General features: G+C 41.8%; 2 protein-coding genes across 3 annotated transcripts in view; both read left to right on the plus strand.

Annotated features, from left to right (window-relative positions):
* The window catches only part of eml3 (EMAP like 3), a 63,710-nt gene extending 56,241 nt beyond the window's left edge, over window positions 1-7,469 (plus strand). For both annotated transcript variants that reach the window (XM_068307632.1, XM_068307633.1), the window contains 7 exons: window positions 1,415-1,482; window positions 2,831-2,919; window positions 4,888-4,985; window positions 5,184-5,271; window positions 5,341-5,439; window positions 5,538-5,668; window positions 6,030-7,469. In XM_068307632.1, coding sequence (XP_068163733.1) covers window positions 1,415-1,482; window positions 2,831-2,919; window positions 4,888-4,985; window positions 5,184-5,271; window positions 5,341-5,439; window positions 5,538-5,668; window positions 6,030-6,236 — 780 coding nt within the window. In that variant the 3' untranslated portion in view covers window positions 6,237-7,469. The remainder of the gene's footprint in view (window positions 1-1,414; window positions 1,483-2,830; window positions 2,920-4,887; window positions 4,986-5,183; window positions 5,272-5,340; window positions 5,440-5,537; window positions 5,669-6,029) is intronic.
* A 7,898-nt stretch (window positions 7,470-15,367) lies between these two features.
* Window positions 15,368-18,132, plus strand: part of mta2 (metastasis associated 1 family, member 2) — a 47,268-nt gene continuing 44,503 nt past the window's right edge. Inside the window, exon 1 of the mRNA XM_068307821.1 lies at window positions 15,368-15,788. Within this exon, the coding sequence (XP_068163922.1) occupies window positions 15,761-15,788 (28 nt within the window). The 5' untranslated portion in view covers window positions 15,368-15,760. The remainder of the gene's footprint in view (window positions 15,789-18,132) is intronic.

Raw genomic sequence — 18,132 nt, forward strand, 5'->3', positions numbered from 1 at the left:
ACACACAGTATGTCTACCTTCCTTCTCTGCATCATGTCAACCAACTCTCTACCTTTTCCTGTCATAGTTCCAACATTCAACGTCCCTACTCTTAGTCCTATACTCTTGGTGTTCCTCTTCTCTTTCTTCGAGCGAACGCACTTTCCTCCTCTCCTTCTTCGGCCAAAAGTAATCCAATTTCCACTGGCGCCCTGTAGGTCAACAGCGCCGATGGCGGTCGTTGTTAACCCGGGCCTCGACTGATCCGGTATGGAAGTCATAGGTTTGATTCGAATGTTTGATTTGGCAAAAGTTTTACGCCGGATGCCCTTCCTGACGCAACCCTCAGTATTTATCCGGGCTTGGGACCGGCACAATAACACACTGGCTTGTGTCCTCTTGCGGCTACATTGAGCAAAAAAAGAAAGTGGTTGGATGAATATGTGCAACGTGAATTTACATGTACTGTGTAACAGAACGTGATTGGAGTCAGCGTTCTGCATGATTTGCAATGTCAAGTTGAGTGACTCTGGTCTCGCACTGGCAAAAATAAAGGAACACTTTCTTAAGCTGCATGGAAAACAAAAGGAACAGAGTTTGCTGTGAAAATGACATCAGAGTAGCACTTGTCAAGGTGAAGCCACGCATATCTGAACTGGTCTCTCAATAACAACAGCAGAAGTCACACTGATTTGCAGGTAGGTCATTTAATGCGAGTTCATGGAGTTCATGCACTGTCTTGGTTTTGTTCTTTGAAAATGGTGACATTAATGCACAATTCATTAAAATACGCCAGTAAAACATACAGTATACTTATGTCTTAAATTTGAAAAAAAGGACACATGTTCGGTGAGTGAGCATATGAAACCGACAGGGTTCGGTACCTCCAAAAAAGTTAAGAACCACTGCTTTAGGCCCTTGAACCAGGTGAGGAACAACTCCTTTGGCAAAATGGCTGTTAGCTTAATCTTAGATATATCATTGGTCAATAGAGAAACATCCATCACTTAATGACATGCTTTATCATTTTATGCTTTACCATTTATTTCTGTCTTTACAGCAATAAGGTGAAAAACAGTTCAGACAGGAAACAGTTCTCTGTGATGATAGCAGAACTCAAGCTGTCAGATTCATGAAACACCCTGCTGATAAATTCTTCCTGCCTCAGTTCATCTCTTTAGGCTGTTTTCTTTAATTGCACGTAAACTGCTTGATGGACTATTGTGAAACTGAATGGAGGAGTGGAAAATGACCCACAGAAGAATGTTTACAGTGTTTCTGGATAAGGGGGAAAATACTTTTGCATCATGGGTTCATGAGAAACAATTTCTTTGAAAATGAATTAATTCTGTTTTTATGTTTAACAGTTTTGGACCTGATATTCCTCTTCGTATTCAGACACATGATACCAATTTGTTCTGTGTGTCTCTGACAGGAGTATGGATTGTGTGCTGACTTCTGCCCAAATGGATCTGTGGTTTCAGTTGGTCTTTGCACAGGAAGGTAGCTTATAAGTTTGAGCACTTTTACATTCTGTGAATATTCTGCAAAACAGTTGTGGTTACACTCATCCTGTGTGGGGTCACAGGGAACTGCACCCCCCCCCCATCGGGGTGGACCCTGGACGAATCCCTGGTCCATCACATGGCCACAAAGAAAAAAACTTTAAATTCATAAAGGAAGAATGTTGAAAGAATAGTTCAATATTTTGGAAAAAAAGGTCTTTTCAAAACCAAATATTGTGAACATTTCAGAGTCTGCTTTCATTATCATGTATCAACCAAAGTAGCACTAAAAGGACTCTCAAGACAATGTATTAAATTAACAATCGGTATTAACAACACACAGCAGAAAAAAGTCACTCTGTCAGACAAAAGACAAAAACAGTCACTTGACTATGAAAAAGGTTTGAAAACTAGAGAAATCAAAGCAGCAAATGAAGACAAAATGCTGCCGTGGCAGATTCAAAACAAGATAGTAACAAAGCCTGACGTGACATGGAAACAGCTCTGGTAGTCTGACACACGGGGTGAGACCCACTGCCACAGCAGACTATATATACAGTCAGGTCCATAAATATTGGGACATCAACATTATTTTCATCTTTTTGGCCCTGATTTAGATGAAAATGCCCTCAAATTAAAGCTGGAAGTCTGCACTTAAAGCGCATATCATATCGCATATTTCAAATCCATTGTGGTGGTATACAGGGCCAAAAAGATGAAAATAATGTTGATGTCCCAATATTTATGGACCTGACCGTACGTACAGTACATACTTTACATCCAAGGTGAGGGGAACATGTGGAAACTATCAGGGTGGGGTAGACAGTCACAACAATCAACAAGAGGAGAGTTTCATTTCAAAAACACATTGAAACCACGAGACACATGGACAGAAGACAAAAATATATCAGCATAACGTCTTTGACATGACATGCTGTGAAGGAGGCAGTGTTAGCTTAGCTCCGCCTAAGACAAGTAGATGTTCAAGGACAGAAGTCATCTCACAACCTCAAAATGTTGTGTCTCAACATTCTCAATGCATCAAGTCTCAGGGCTAAGCTAGGCTAACCACATCTGACTCCACCCTAAAGCAGTACTTATCTACTTAAAGGCTTGTCTGGGACTTCCTCTACATCAGGGCGATCCAGTCAGATTGAATCTTCACTGCACAACTTCATACATGATTGATATTAATGGATAAAGATAATTTTTCAATTTCCATGACTAATTGTTCAGGACTTTAATGTTGTTTACACTAAAAGAAATATGTGTAGTCTGTGATGTAAGGTATTTTCTGAAAACACCTTCTGTGATGAACTTTCTTCATTTGTGTGAAACATTAACAGGTGGATGGTTCTCGACATCATGACCAGAGAGGTGGTGTCTGAGTCTACTGATGGGAATGAGCAGCTGTCTGTTATGAGATATTCGCCAGGTCAGCTCACTCCAACTATTACTAGTCGTTTCACCCCTTAATTACAGATGAAATGTATAAATAAATTAGTTAAATTTATGAAACAATTTGGGTGCTGAACATGAAAAGACTTCTGTGTGAGTTAAAAACTAAAAATGACATTGAGCTATTCTTTGAGCCACTTCCTTACTGAATGTGACATGGAGGTCGTAATATCAGTATGTGACTTGTGTGACATTCGTCAAAACTTCCAACTACATTATGATCATGTAGCAGTGTTTCTAAATACTAATTGAACATCCCTAACAAAAGATTAAAAGAGTTTGGAACGGTTGAATACACACATGTCAAACAAATACTGGTTTAACAGGTCGCCTACCTGTACAACCTTTCATATAGTTATGGACATTTCTTGAACGAAGAGAGATTGAGTGTGTGACCACTTGGATCCTGTTGTCGCTATTTCTCTAACTCATACCCAGACTGACTCACTTATTCTCTGCAAAATGACAAAACCAAAAGGAAAATCGGAGGATACTAAAGACCAGATGGTCTCTATGAAAGAATTAAGGAGTAAGTTAAAGAACAACTTTGATAAGTTAGAGAGTGACTTTGATAAAAAGTGGGAAGAAAAGCTAAAACCGGTGCTAGACGCCTTGGAAGAAATGAAGGACAAAATGAAGAAAATGCAGAAAGACATGGATGAAAAAGACCGAAAAATTGTTGTCTTGGAACAGGGAAAACAAAGAATGGAATATTGGAACAAAGCATTTGTATAAATGATGTGATCATCACTGGAATCAAAATCAAGCCGAGGAATTACAGAAATCCTGTGGCCAGCACTGACATCGAATCTCTGGAGCAACAAGTGAGTTCTCAACTGAGGGATCTGGAGATAACTATAGATCCAGACCAGATTGAGGCATGTTACCCATTACCATCTGGAGGTAGGAGACCACCTGTAGTGCTAATAAAATTCAACAATCGTAAACACAAGATTGCTCTTTTGAAACAAGGCTTCAAACTGAAAGGAAAAAATGTCTACATTAATGAGAATCTCACTAAAAAGAATGCTGATATCGCTAAAAAAGCTCGACAACTGAAGAAGAATGGGCTGATCGACAACACCTGGACGAACAACTGCAGGATCTTCATCAAAACAAAGGGGCTTTCTCCGGACCAGATGAAAACAATGGTGATCAGGAGTGCAGAGGAGTTGGTGAAATATGAGCATTAAAGACAGACAAGAATTGTTATTACACCGAAGATAAGTACAACAGAGTCACTTCAATATAGGGAGCTCTACAATTTTGGACACGTCAAGTATTTCATGGAACAGTCGAAAAAATCAACATCATTGATGTCAGAAACATGGACTAATGAACAAAAAACAAAACAAAACATGTATTTGTGATAACATGGGATAACATTAACTTTGAGACTTTAAAGAGCATGTTGATATCTTTTGACAATATAATACCATGTGAAACTGTTAAAAATGCAACAAACTGGTTAATTCTTGTATAAACACTGTCTGAAAGAGGTGAATATGATCATTATATTCTTGTGAAGACCACTGGCAAGGTCAAGGTTTTGACTATCCATGATGTTAACAAACCTTGTGTTCCTAGGAGGAATGTAAACATGGTTATACTCTAGGGTAAAAGGCTAACATCTGGAAGTGGATAAGGGTATGAACGTCTGTCAAAATTCAATGTATGTGCTGGTTGAAGACTTTTAATGTCTGAGTTTGTAATGAGTGAGATGTTTTGTTGATAATTTAGGGGACGGGAATCTTAAAAGCCAATGGCTTCTACCCGTTAACCTTTTTTTTTCTTTTCGGATGTTGTTGATGATGTTTCAACAATGATGAAAGTGAAATATGTTGTAATAACATGTCTGGAAAGAAGAAAAATAAACTGAATAAATAAATAAATTATTATAGTAGCAGGGACATATCATGTATGAATCCGTATCATGTATTTTCAGATGGCAGCTTTTTAGCAGTTGGCTCACATGACAACTTCATCTACATCTACAGTGTGACGGAGAGCGGCCGGCGCTACACCCGCTTTGGGAGGTGTAATGTGAGTTTACAATCAGATTGATCTCTGAAGGTGATCTTTTATTGGATAAGAGTCTTAGGTTGGGGATATGTGACGATATCCTCTAAAAATGAGGCATTCTGAAACAGGAGAATACAAATGAACACCTGACCTATCATCTAAAACCACTGGACAGCCAATCATGAGACGTTTGTTATGTCTGTTTTTCTGTCTGTTCAGGGTCACTCAAGCTTCATAACTCACCTAGATTGGTCCAAAGATGGAAAATACATCATGTCTAATTCAGGCGACTATGAGATCCTTTACTGTAAGTCATGTTTTTGTTCTCCAGACTGCATGATGATCCACTGTTGTGACCATCCGTGTAATTTAACAGGGGACATAGCTTCAGGCTGTAAACTGCTGAGGAATCGCTTTGAAAGCAGAGACAGAGAATGGGCGTCCTACACATGTGTGCTAGGCTTTCATGTTATCGGTGAGAAATGTCACGTTTTTGTCTTCTCCTGGCTGTCGTACCCCCAAACAAGAATTTGCTGTTTTATCTTGTGACCACTACTTCCTGTGGCATTCCAGGTGTATGGTTAGAGGGCTCAGATGGAACAGATATCAACGCCCTGTGTCGATCTCACAGTGAGAGGGTGGTGGCGGTGGCTGATGACTTCTGTAAAGTCCATTTATTCCAGTACCCGTGTCCTAAACCAAAGGTACCGTTCATGTGGCTCACGCTCACTTTCTGTGATTCTTTAGTATGATCTAACTTCTAACTTAATTCTAATTGGTGGGATACACCCTGGACAAGTCTCCAGTTTATTGCAGGGTCACCTGCAAGTCAAAAAATTAATTGCACTAAAAGTCAGATTCTAAATCCCCAAGTCTCATATTACATTTTTGATGGTGGGATGAAGCGGAAGAACCCACAGAGACACATTTTACACTTTTTAAATTTTCAGAGAATACTCTTTTATTATTAAAAGACTCACTGTATATTATTTGGACTTCCTGCAGTTTAAAAACATTCTGTATGCCCATTCCATTTATTGACTAGTGTCTGCTCCCTCTGCTCAGGCACCCAGCTATAAGTACAGCGGCCACGGCAGCCATGTCACCAACGTCTGCTTCACCCACAGCGATTCCCACATCCTCTCGATGGGTGGAAAGGATGCTTGCATTCTTCAGTGGAGCGTGACGGGAGGCGGTGTGGGTAACAGCAGGGAGAGGCTGACTTCGGTCTCATCCGCTTCCACCAGCTCTCCAGAGCCCGTCACCTGCTAAGGAAGGATGGTCATGTTCCAGCCGGTCCACGACCGCTGCTGCCTCAGCTTCCTGTGGAACGTGTGGACAAATCCCCTTCCGATGCTGTGTACATACACACCTTTTAACACATCTATACGCATGAGAACCTGTGTTAACTGGAAACGGTGAATCCTCCCTGAAAACGTTTTAGTTTATCTTATTTAGATGCTGCGTCCTAGTGCCATCAACTTAACAAGGATATCTTGCCTTTTTTTTCAACATTTCAAGCAGTGTGTGTCATCTCAGCTAATACTGAATCATTTCTATGCTTTAGGCAGACTGTGACAAACCTGTTCTAGTGAACCAAACACAGCATTTCTGACTGAGTTTCCTAATGAACGGTGGAACAGTATGTTTTAATGGGATTATTTTAATACAGTTTTATATATTTAAGAGAAATTTGGGCATTCCCTGTTTGTGTCAACTCTATTAAAAAAAATAAGACTGGAAGATGCGTTGTGTGTGAAGTGCCACTAGTGGGCAGTGCTGCTCAGGAATTATGGGTTGAGGAGCAAAATCAGACCGACTGGTCCCTGCATGTTCCACATGGAACCCATGATAACAGGATGATCTTGACCTTTCATTCAATTATTTGTTAAGGTTCAGTTCTGCAGTAAATGTTACTGTGGTGGGACAAAGACAGAGAACCTGGAGGAACCCACATGGAGAACATGGGCCATCATAAAAAAGTCCTAGTTTCTCTGGTGGATTTAAACCCAGAATCATCTTCCAGTGAGGTGATGGTGCTGTCAACTGTAGTTGAGTTAATAAAACTCCATTAACTGGATCATAGATTAAATTGTAAAGTAGAAACATCTCATTCACTTAAGACTAAAGAATCAGTTCTTTACTTGAGCAATGCTGCAGATACCCACTCATCTAAACTTGTGCAAAGTAAAATGGATATGATCTAATATTGAAAGTTTACCTTTTTAGTTTCTCTTTATGAAGTCCAGGCAAGCTGCACTGATGAATGCCTGCAAAAAACTGCTTACAAAACACTGCTTACAGAATCTGACCCAAACAAGAAGGGATAAATATAGTAAAAGAGTGATACAAAAAGGGTCCCCATCTCTGTCCGTCTCAATGAAACTGTTAAATTTAGGCTCACATATGTATAACCCCCTTAATCAGATGTGGATTTAACATGGAGGATTATGTTAAACAATTGTTTTCCTGCACTTTTAAAATAAATTCATGTTCAGCCCCTTTTCTAATTGTATTTGATGTCTTATCTAACCTCTCTGAGATATACTCAGTACTCTTATTACTCTCTCTCACACACACACACGCACAGAACCTACAACCCTGAACTGACGCCTGTGTTCCCTGATTGTCTATTGCAACATCAAATGTGAGGAAAGATATTGAGCATGGTTGATATGTTTCATTTCGGAATAAAATTCAGTAACATTCTGCATTTGACAGTAACATGCCTCAGCAGCAACGCAAATATCTTGTCAGAAAAGTTCAAACTTTCATTGGGTCTCATTAAAGCCAGGATGGTCTCATGCATCACGGTGTCTTGTGACTGCCTCTGATTAGAAACTATCACTGCACAAGTTTCCCAACAGGAAACACAACACTAAAAAAACCAAGGTAAAATTGAAGTAAGATTTGTGCATATTCTAATGACATTAAGATTTTTTATTTATGGATATTCATTATTAAATGCTGTTACTAGTAGATGATTTATGGGTAGTAGAAATGCTAATACAAAAAGAGTAATTATATATTTTACAGACCAAGAGTTACAGCGATTTAAAATGTATCACAAGCAACAGCACATGTCATTGTGCAAAATATGAATGTTTTAATCTGAAAAAACTGATGTCTGAAAGGTGTGTATATGTATAATTTCTTTGAGAACAAGACCCTAAGCCAGTTCCACAACTGGACCTCACCTAGGCCAAAGCAGCACTCTTCCCATGGCCAAAGCAGGACTCTCACATACTGTATAACCTACTGCCTATCACATGAAGAACACATTTTTTGTCTTTTTCTTTTAAAGTGCGCCAAATCACTTATATTAAAAATGTAGCCCCAAGAGGACAAAAGCCAGTGTCTTATTGTGCCGCTCCCAAGCCCGGATAAATACAGAGGGTTGCGTCAGGAAGGGCATCCGGCGTAAAACTTTTGCCAAATCAAACATGCGAATCAAACCTATGACTTCCATACCGGATCGGTCGAGGCCCAGTTTAACAACGACCGCCTTCGGCTCTGTTGACCTACAGGGCGCCGGTGGAAATTGGATTACTGTTGGTCAAAGAAGGAGAGGAGGAAAGTGTGTTCGTAGGAAGAGAGAGAAGAGGAGCACCACGAGTATAGGACGAAGAGTAGGGACGTTGAATGTTGGAACTATGACAGGAAAAGGTAGAGAGTTGGTTGACATGATGCAGAGAAGGAAGGTAGACATACTGTGTGTACAGGAGACCAGGTGGAAAGGTAGCAAGGCTAGAAGTTTAGGAGCAGGGTTCAAGTTGTTCTATCATGGTATAGATGGGAAGAGAATTGGAGTAGGAGTTATCTTGAAGGAGGAGTTTGTTAGGAATGTCCTGGAGGTAAAAAGAGTGTCGGATAGAGTGATGAGTCTGAAGCTAGAAATAGAAGGTGTGATGTTCAATGTTGTTAGCGGGTATGCTCCACAGGTAGGATGTGAGCTGGAGGAGAAGGAGAAATTCTGGTCGGACTTTGATGAAGTGATGTAGAGCATGCCTAAAAGTGAGAGAGTTGTCATTGGAGCACACTTCAATGGACATTTTGGTGCAGGAAACAGAGGTGATGAGGATGTGATGGGCAGGTTTGGTATCCAGGAGTGGAACGCAGAAGGACAGATGGTAGTTGACTTTGCAAAAAGGATGGAAATGGCTGTAGTGAATACTTTCTTCCAGAAGAGGCAGGAACATAGAGTGACCTATAAGAGTGGCGGTAGGAGCACACAGGTAGACTACATCTTGTGTAGACGGTGTAACCTGAAAGAGATCAGTGACTGCAAAGTAGTGGTAGGTGAGAGTGTAGCCAAACAGCATAGGATGGTGGTGTGTAGGATGACTCTGGTGGTGAGGAAGATGAAGAGGGAAAAGGCAGAGCAGTAGACGAAATGGTGAAAGCTGAAAAAGGAAGAGTGTTGCATGACTTTCAGGAGGGAGTTAAGACAAGCTCTGGGTGGTCAGGAGGTGCTTCCAGATGACTGGACAACTACGGCTAATGTGATCAGGGAGACAGGTAGGAGAGTACTTGGTGTGTCATCTGGAAGGAAAGTAGATAAGGAGACTTGGTGGTGGAATGAGGAGGTACAGGAGTGTATACAGAGAAAGAGGTTAGCTAAGAAGAAGTGAGACACTGAGAGGACTGAGGAGAGTAGACAGGAGTACAGGGAGATGCAGCGTAAGGTGAAGGTAGAGGTAGCAAAGGCCAAACAAGAAGCTTATGATGACTTGTATGCTAGGTTGGACAGTAAGGAGGGAGAGACTGATCTATACCGGTTGGCAAGACAGAGAGACAAAGATGGGAAGGATGTGCAGCAGGTTAGGGTGATTAAGGATAGGGATAGAAGTCTATTGACAGGTGCTAGTAGTGTGATGGGAAGATGGAAAGAGTACTTTGAAGAGTTGATGAACGAGGAAAATGAGAGAGAACAAAGACTAGAAGAGGTGACTGTTGTGGACCAGGATGTAGCAAAGATTAGTCAGGATGAAGTGAGGAGGGCATTGAAGAGGAGGAAGAGTGGAAAGGCAGTCGGCCCTGATGATATACCTGTAGAGGTATGGAAGTGTCTAGGAGAGGTGGCAGTAGAGTTTCTGACTGGGTTGTTCAACAGGATCTTAGATAGTGAGAAGATGCCTGAGGAATGGAGGAGAAGGGTGCTGGTGCCCATTTTTAAGAACAAGGGAGATGTGCAGAGTTGTGGCAACTACAGAGGAATAAAGCTGATGAGCCATACAATGAAGTTATGGGAGAGAGTAGTTGAAGCTAGACTAAGGGCAGAAGTGAACATTTGTGAGCAGCAGTATGGTTTCATGCCAAAAAAGAGTACTACAGATGCAGTATTTGCTTTGAGGATGTTGATAGAGAAGTACAGAGAAGGCCAGAGGGAGCTGCATTGTGTTTTTGTAGATATGGAGAAAGCTTACGATAGGGTTCCCAGAGAGGAACTGTGGTATTGTATGAGGAAGTCTGGAGTGGCAGAGAAGTATGTTAGAGCAGTGCAGGACATGTATGAGGACTGTAAGGCAGTGGTGAGGTGTGCTGTAGGTGTGACAGAGAAGTTCAAGGTGGAGGTGGGACTGCATCAGGGATCAGCTCTGAGCCCCTTCTTGTTCGCTGTGGTGATGGACAGGCTGACAGATGAGGTTAGACAGGAATCTCCATGGACTATGATGTTTGCAGATGACATTGTGATTTGTAGTGAGAGCAGGGAACAGGTGGAGGAGAAGCTAGAGAGGTGGAGGTTTGTCCTGGAAAGGAGAGGAATGAAGGTTAGTCGCAGTACGACAGAGTACATGTGTGTGAATGAGAGGGACCCAAGTGGAAGAGTGAGGTTACAGGGAGAAGAGATCAAGAAGGTGGGGGATTTAGAGTACTTAGGGTCAACAGTCCATAGCAATGGAGAGTGTGGAAAAGAGGTGAAGAAGCGTGTCCAGGCAGGATGGAACGGGTGGAGGAAAGTGTCAGGTGTGATGTGTGATAGAAGAGTTTCAGCTAAAATGAAAGGAAAGGTGTACAAAACTGTGGTGAGACCAGCGATGTTGTTTGGTCTAGAGACAGTGTCACTGAAGAAAAGACAGGAGATAGAGCTGGAGGTAGCAGAGATGAAGATGCTGAGGTTCTCTCTGGGAGTGACCAGGAAGGATAGGATCAGGAATGAGTACATCAGAGGGACAGCACATGTTAGAGGTTTTGGAGATAAAGTCAGAGAGGCCAGACTGAGATGGTTTGGACATGTCTAGAGAAGAGATAGTGAATATATTGGTAGAAGGATGCTGAGTTTTGAACTGCCAGGCAGGAGGCCTAGAGGAAGACCAAAGAGGAGGTTTATGGATGTAATGAGGGAAGACATGAAGGTAGTTGGTGTGAGAGAAGAGGATTCAAAGGACAGGGCTAGATGGAGGAAATTGATTCGCTGTGGCGACCCCTGAAGGGAAAAGCCGAAAGGAAAAGAAGAAGAAGAAGAAGAAGAAATCACTTATATTAAAAATAAACGAATAAAAATTGCTGCTGTAATTTGATTATTTTAATAAGCCATATAACTTGCTATCATCCAAGGTTTTGAACAATTGTGATACTTTTGTGTGGCCACAGCATGCACATCTGATGTTGCTCACAGTAGTCTGCATCGTGCTCAGAAAGCTTGAGTGTTATCCTCATAAAGAAGTGAAGTGAAGTGAGAAAATGTTAGGTTTCAGCCAAATTGAAGTGAAGACCCAAATACAGCTGCTTGGGGAAAAGTGGCAGCTGAAAACAATAACACAGTTTTAGAGGAAAAAATACACAACCCACACACTCAATGGCCCGTCTGGTGGGTGGGATTAAAAATTAAAAATTAAAAAGTGAGCGCATTGCAGCACGTCAGTATCATTTAAAATTTGATGTTGCTTTGCACTTCATAGGTAAGTTTGCAGTATGTTCATATGATCACTGGATTTCTAACAAGTAGTGACATACCACTAATTATTCTCCCAGATTACTTTATTTTTGAGAAATCACATTTAGTCCTCTTCTTTTCCTTTTGGCTTTTCCCTTCAGGGGTCGCCAAAGTGAATCAATTGCCTCCATCTAACCCTGTCTTCTTCATCCTCTTCTTTCACATCGACTACCTTCATGTTCTCTTTCACTACATCCATAAACCTTCTCTTTGGTCTTCCTCTAGGCCTCCTACCTGGCAGTTTAAAACTCAGCATCCCTCTACCAATATATTCACAATCCATCTTCTGGACACATCCAAGCTATCTCAGTCTGGCCTCTCTAACTTTATCTTCAAATCCTCTAAACATGTGCTGTCCATCTGATGTACTGATTCCTGATCCTATTCATCCTGGTGACTCCCAAAGAGAACCTCAGCATCTTCATCTCTGCTACCTCAAGCTCTGTCTCCTGTTTTTTCCTCAGTGACACTGTCTCTAGACCAAACAACATCGCTGGGTCACCACAGTTTTGTACACCTTTCCTTTCATTTTAGCTGAAACTCTTCTATCACACATCAAACCTGACACTTTCCTCCACCCGTACCATCCTGCCTGTACAGGCTTCTTCACCTCTTTTCCACACTCTCCATTGCTATGGACTGTTGACCCGAAGTACTTAAAATCCTCCACCTTCTTGATCTCTTTTCCCTGTAACCTCACTCTTCCACTTGGGTCCTTCTCATCCACACACATGTACTCTGTCTTACTGTGGCTAACTTTCACTCCTCTCCTTTCCAGGAAAACCTCCACCTCTCTAGCTTCTCCTCCACCTGTTCCCTCTCTCACTACAGATCACAATGTCATCTGCAAACATCATAGTCCATGGAGATTACTGTCTAAACTAGTCTGTCGGGTGGTCCATCACCATAGCAAACAAGAAGGGGCTCAGAGCTGATCCCTGGTGCAGACCCACCTCCACCTTGAACTCGTCTGACACACCTGACTGCTGTCTTACAGTCCTCATACATGTCCTGCACCGCTCTAACATACTTCTCTGCCACTCCAGACTTCCTCATACAATACCACAGTTCCTCTCTGGGCACCCTGTTATAAGCTTTCTCCAGATCTACAAAAACACAATGAAGCTCCCCCTGGCCTTTTCTGTACTTCTCTATCAGCATCCTCAAAGCAAATACTGCATCTGTACTACTCATTTTTGGCAAGAAACCATACTGCTGCTCACAAATGCTCACTTCTGCCCTTAGTTTCCCATAACTTCATTGTATGATTCATCAGCTTTATTCCTCTGTAGTTGCCACAACTCTGCACATCTCCCTTTTTCTTACAAATGGGCACCAGCACACTTCTCCTCCATTCCTCAGGCATCTTCTCACTATCTAAGATCCTGTTGAACAACCCAGTCAGAAACTCTACTGCCACCTCTCCTAGACACTTCCATACCAGTTATATCATCAGGACCAAGTGCCTTTCTACTCTTCATCCTCTTCAACGCCCTCTTCACTTAATCCTGACTAATCTTTGCTACATCCTGGTCCACAACAGTCACCTCTTCTAGTCTTTCTTCTCCCTCATTTTCCTCGTTCATCAACTCTTCAAAGTACTCTTTCCATCTTCCCATCACACTAATGGCACCTGTCAATAGACTTCCATCCCTATCCTTAATCACCCTAACCTGCTGCACGTCCTTCCCATCTTTGTCCCTCTGTCTTGCCAACCGGTATAGATCAGTCTCCCCCTCCTTACTGTCTAACCTACCATAAAGTAATCACAAGCCCCCTGTTTGGCCTTTGCTACCTCTACTTTCACCTTACGCTGCATCTCTCTGCACTCCTGTCTATTCTCCTCAGTCCTCTCAGTGTCCCACTTCTTCTTAGCTTAACCGCTTTGTCTATATACCCTCCTGTACCTCCTCATTCCACCACCAAGTCTCCTTATCTACTTTCCGTCCAGATGACACACCAAGTACTCTCCGACCTGTCTCCCTGATCACATTAGCTGTAGTTGTCTAATCATCTGGAAGCACCTCCTGACCACCCACCTGCTTTAATTCCTAAAAGTGCTGCAACACTCTTCCTTTTTCAGCTTCCGCCATTTCATCTTCTGCTCTGCCTTAGCCCTCTTCATCTTCCTCACCACCAGAGTCATCCTACACACCACCTTCTTATGCTGTTTCGCTACACTCTCGCCTACCACTACTTTGCAGTCACTAATCTCCTTCAGATTACACCTTCAACACAAGATGTAGTCTACCTGTGTGCTCCTACCTCCACTCTTATAGGTTACCCTATGTACCTGCCTCTTCTGCAAGAAAGTATTCACTATAGCCATTTCCATCCTTTCTGCAAAGTCAACCACCATCTGTCCTTCTGCATTCCTTTCCTGGATACTTAACCTGCCCATCACCTCCTCATCACCTCTGTTTCCTGTACCAACACGTCCATGGAAGTCTGCACCAATGACAACTCTCTTATTTCTAGGTATGTTTTGCATCACTTCATCAAAGTCCAACCAGAATTTCTCCTTCTCATCCAGCTCACATCCTACCTGTGGAGCATACCCGCTAACAACATTGAACATCACACCTTCGATTTTTAACTTTAGACTCTTTTTACCTCCAGAACATTGCTAACAAACTTTTCCTTCAAGGTAAGTCCTACTCCATTTCTTTTCCTATGTACACCATGATAGAACAATTTGAACCTTGCTCCTAAACTTCTAACCTTGCTACCTTTCCACCTGGTCTCCTGGACACAAAGTATGTCTACCTTCCTCCTCTGCATCATGTCAACCAACTCTTTACCTTTTCCTGTCATAGTTCCAACATTCAACGTCCCTACTCTCAGTCCTGTACTCTTGGCGTTCCTCTTCTCTCTCTTCCTACGAACACACTTTCCTCCTCTCCTTCTTTGACCAACAGTAATCCAATTTCCACCGGCATCCTGTAGGTGAACAGCACCGATGGTGGTTGTTGTTAACCTGGGCCTCGACCGATCCGGTATGGAAGTTATAGATTTGATTTGCATGTTTGATTTGGCAAAAGTCTTACATTGGATGCCCTTCCTGACATAACCCTCAGTATTTATCCGGGCTTGGGACCAGCACAATAAGACACTGGTTTGTGCCCTCTTGCGGCTACATTAAAATACAGACTATTACATTTTGGTTTTCCCTAGCGTTATCAGGATTTTATTTTGAAGGACGTGTCATTTATTGATCTCTACTACGTGCAATTTGTTGATTTTCTCCTCACTTGATAAAATTATTAATTTCAATTTAAACCTTGTTTATCCTCATCAGTTATAGTACTGAAAACGTATTAGAATCCCCTTTCAACCATTTTAACTAAATGTATTAAAGTTATCCACTTACAGAATATTTCACACTAGAAGCAGGTTGATCGGTAAAGCTCGACGGAGATTTCCGATGATTTCCGAAGATGACGAACGCCACCAAACGAAGGGGGCCAGTGAGTGTGTTTTCTGTGCGCGCTGAGTGTGTTGTGCTGAACTGAGCGGAGGTGAAGAAGAGGAGGATGAAGCTGGGAGCGGAGGATGGGAGGAAGAGTGGAGTAAGATACAGGCTAGCTGTGTGTGAATGAGTGAGTGAGGAAGAGTGGAGGAAGGTCTTCAGTGGGACCGAAAACAAAGACTTAAATTTTTTGGGACACCCTCCGGAACATTGCTAACGGAAACTTTCAACTTTTTACCCGCCGCAGCTCAGCTCGTAGTGCCCTGAGCCGGCTTTGTTTCACGGTGGGGGTGTCTACAATAAATAAAGGAATAAAACTGATCCCCACTGACCTTTTTCTATCCACGCGGGGAATAACCCGGGATTAATTCTGCTAAAGGCTACGAGAGAATGGCGGCCAACATGTATCGAGTTGGAGGTAAGGAATGTTATATATTTTTAAGACAACCCCCCACAACGTGATTGTTCGCTTCGACAGCTAGGTGGCTAGCTAGCCGCTAGCTGTCTATTCGGCTAGCCGCTAAGTAGCCAAGTGCTAGCTGTTTTAGCTTCCGTACGTGCCGCTCCTGCAGCAAATAATCACTTAAGCAGGTGGTAAATTTAAAAAAACTCCAACATTCTTAGTTGCCACGCGAACGTAATTAACCTCAACTGGGAACGTTCATGTTTCCGGCGTGGACGCAATAGAGAAAGCGACGTGACCGTGTCGAAAATATGAACTTTTAGACTGGCGTGGAATCTCCACTAGTTTTCTCCACGGAATTATCTTTACTCATCGCTAACCAGTTGTGGGGAACTGCGTGTCAGGGCTGTGTGAACCGGCAGCCGTGGGGCCACCCGAGGTGATCGAATTTTTCATTTGCGGTCACAAGTCGGCGAAGCGACCATATTTTGTCACATTTCCTGACGTGGAGTGAAGTCCTGGAAGTGAACACGATGTTAACAGCGGCTAGCTGCTAAGAGTCATCCTCCCGTGGATGCTAGTGGGTTTATAGTGATTTGCCGAAGCTTCGTCAGTGAGGTGAGTTAATGTCATTAGCGCCCCGCCATAACGCGTCATAACAATCCGTCAGCGTTAGCTTCCCTTTGATGACAAGTTTTATTAGCTCAGAGCTAAATCCTGTGTGCTAACTCATGGTATTCTGATATACTGTATTCCGAAAATTGTGTTCCTGTGTAACATGATACAGACAAACACATCTTAGCAGGTCGAACTTTTGCCCCGGGCTGGATATTCTAAAACATTTCTTTCAAGAATCTGCGTAAACTTTCAGAGTAAAATACGTTGTGAACTTTTTGCTTGATCGACTTGATGGTTGTATGTTACCTCCTGGACTGGACTTGTTATACCTGTTGTTTTTGTTTTTTGTTCTTTCTTTTTTTAGTGGTTTTGTCATGAGTGAAATTAATGAAATGCTAGACTGATTTATATCTGCCATTCCTTGATGTTCACTTTTTTTTTTTTTACTAAATTCCATTTTTTTAAATTAAAAATATTATTTTGTGATGTAAAGAGGTTCTATAATCTGCAGTTTAAGTTTTCTGTCAGCAAAGCTATTTCAAAATGGTTTGAATGGATTTCGATTGAATTGTATGGAAGGCTTGACTATAATGGGGAACAGGTTATTAGAGTTGAGGCCCATCAGAGCAGAGATTTCAATTTTTTATAATAATAGATGGCTTAGTCTATCCTGAATTTAACATGTGTAAGAACATTGAAGACATCTAATTATCAAAATTCAGCTGTAGTTGCAGCGAAATCTGTCACATTCTGGGCTTGCACTAGGAGGTAGTATGACTAAGCCACTGTGTGTAAAAGCCACTCGGTGTAAAAGAATTTAGTAAGCCACCAAAAGCCACATTCTGTGTCAAAGACAGCGGCTGGATATAATAGCAAGTAAAATTTACAAGTAAACATTGAGTAATACCAAGAATCTAATTTATTAAAATCAAAGTGTCAAAGTTAAAATGTCTTGTAATCCAAGTAAAACTTACAAGTAAACATTGATTGATGTTGATAGATAGATAGATAGATAGATAGATGATACTTTATTAATCCCGGAGGAAGTAATATTTTGAATGACTGTATCTTCACATAGTGAATGCAAGTTTTCACTTGTTGGGGGGTGTAAAACCACACTCGTAGTAGGGGTGTGTGGGGGGGATTCCCCCCCGAAAGGGGGTCTGGGGGGCCCCCATGGGAAATTTTTTAGAAAACGGGGTTGTTTTCCTGCATTCTGAGGGCAAAATCTGTTCAGTTTACCTACAAAAATACACTAAAGTCAATAGTTCAAGCTAACTACAGTGGTACCTCTACTTACGAAATTAATTGGTTCCGGAAGACATTACGTAAGTAGAAAATTACGTAAGTAGAGACGCGTTTTCCATGCAAATTCAAACATAAATGTTTTATAAAGCATAAAAATGCATCAAAACATGTAACAAATACATGTTACGATTAGATGCACAATAAATGAGAGTTGTGCATAACGTAAAAAACAAAGAATAGAGAATAACAATGACGGTCATTTACTTTTTAACTGCTGTCCTCAGTGTTTTTTGCTCTTTGGTTCATGAGCTCCTATCTCACGATGCTGAACAACAGAGTGAATTCCAGTCCTCCTTTTGAACCTCTCCAACCACCCATGAGATGACTTGCACTCCTTAAACTTCCTTTTGTTTTAATAACGTGGCGTTTGCAGATGCATTTCGGCCATATTCTTTGGCAAGATTAACCAAACACATCCCTTTTTCACGCTTTT

Source organism: Antennarius striatus, chromosome 23 (assembly GCF_040054535.1).
Source record: "Antennarius striatus isolate MH-2024 chromosome 23, ASM4005453v1, whole genome shotgun sequence".
Lineage (NCBI taxonomy): Eukaryota > Metazoa > Chordata > Actinopteri > Lophiiformes > Antennariidae > Antennarius > Antennarius striatus.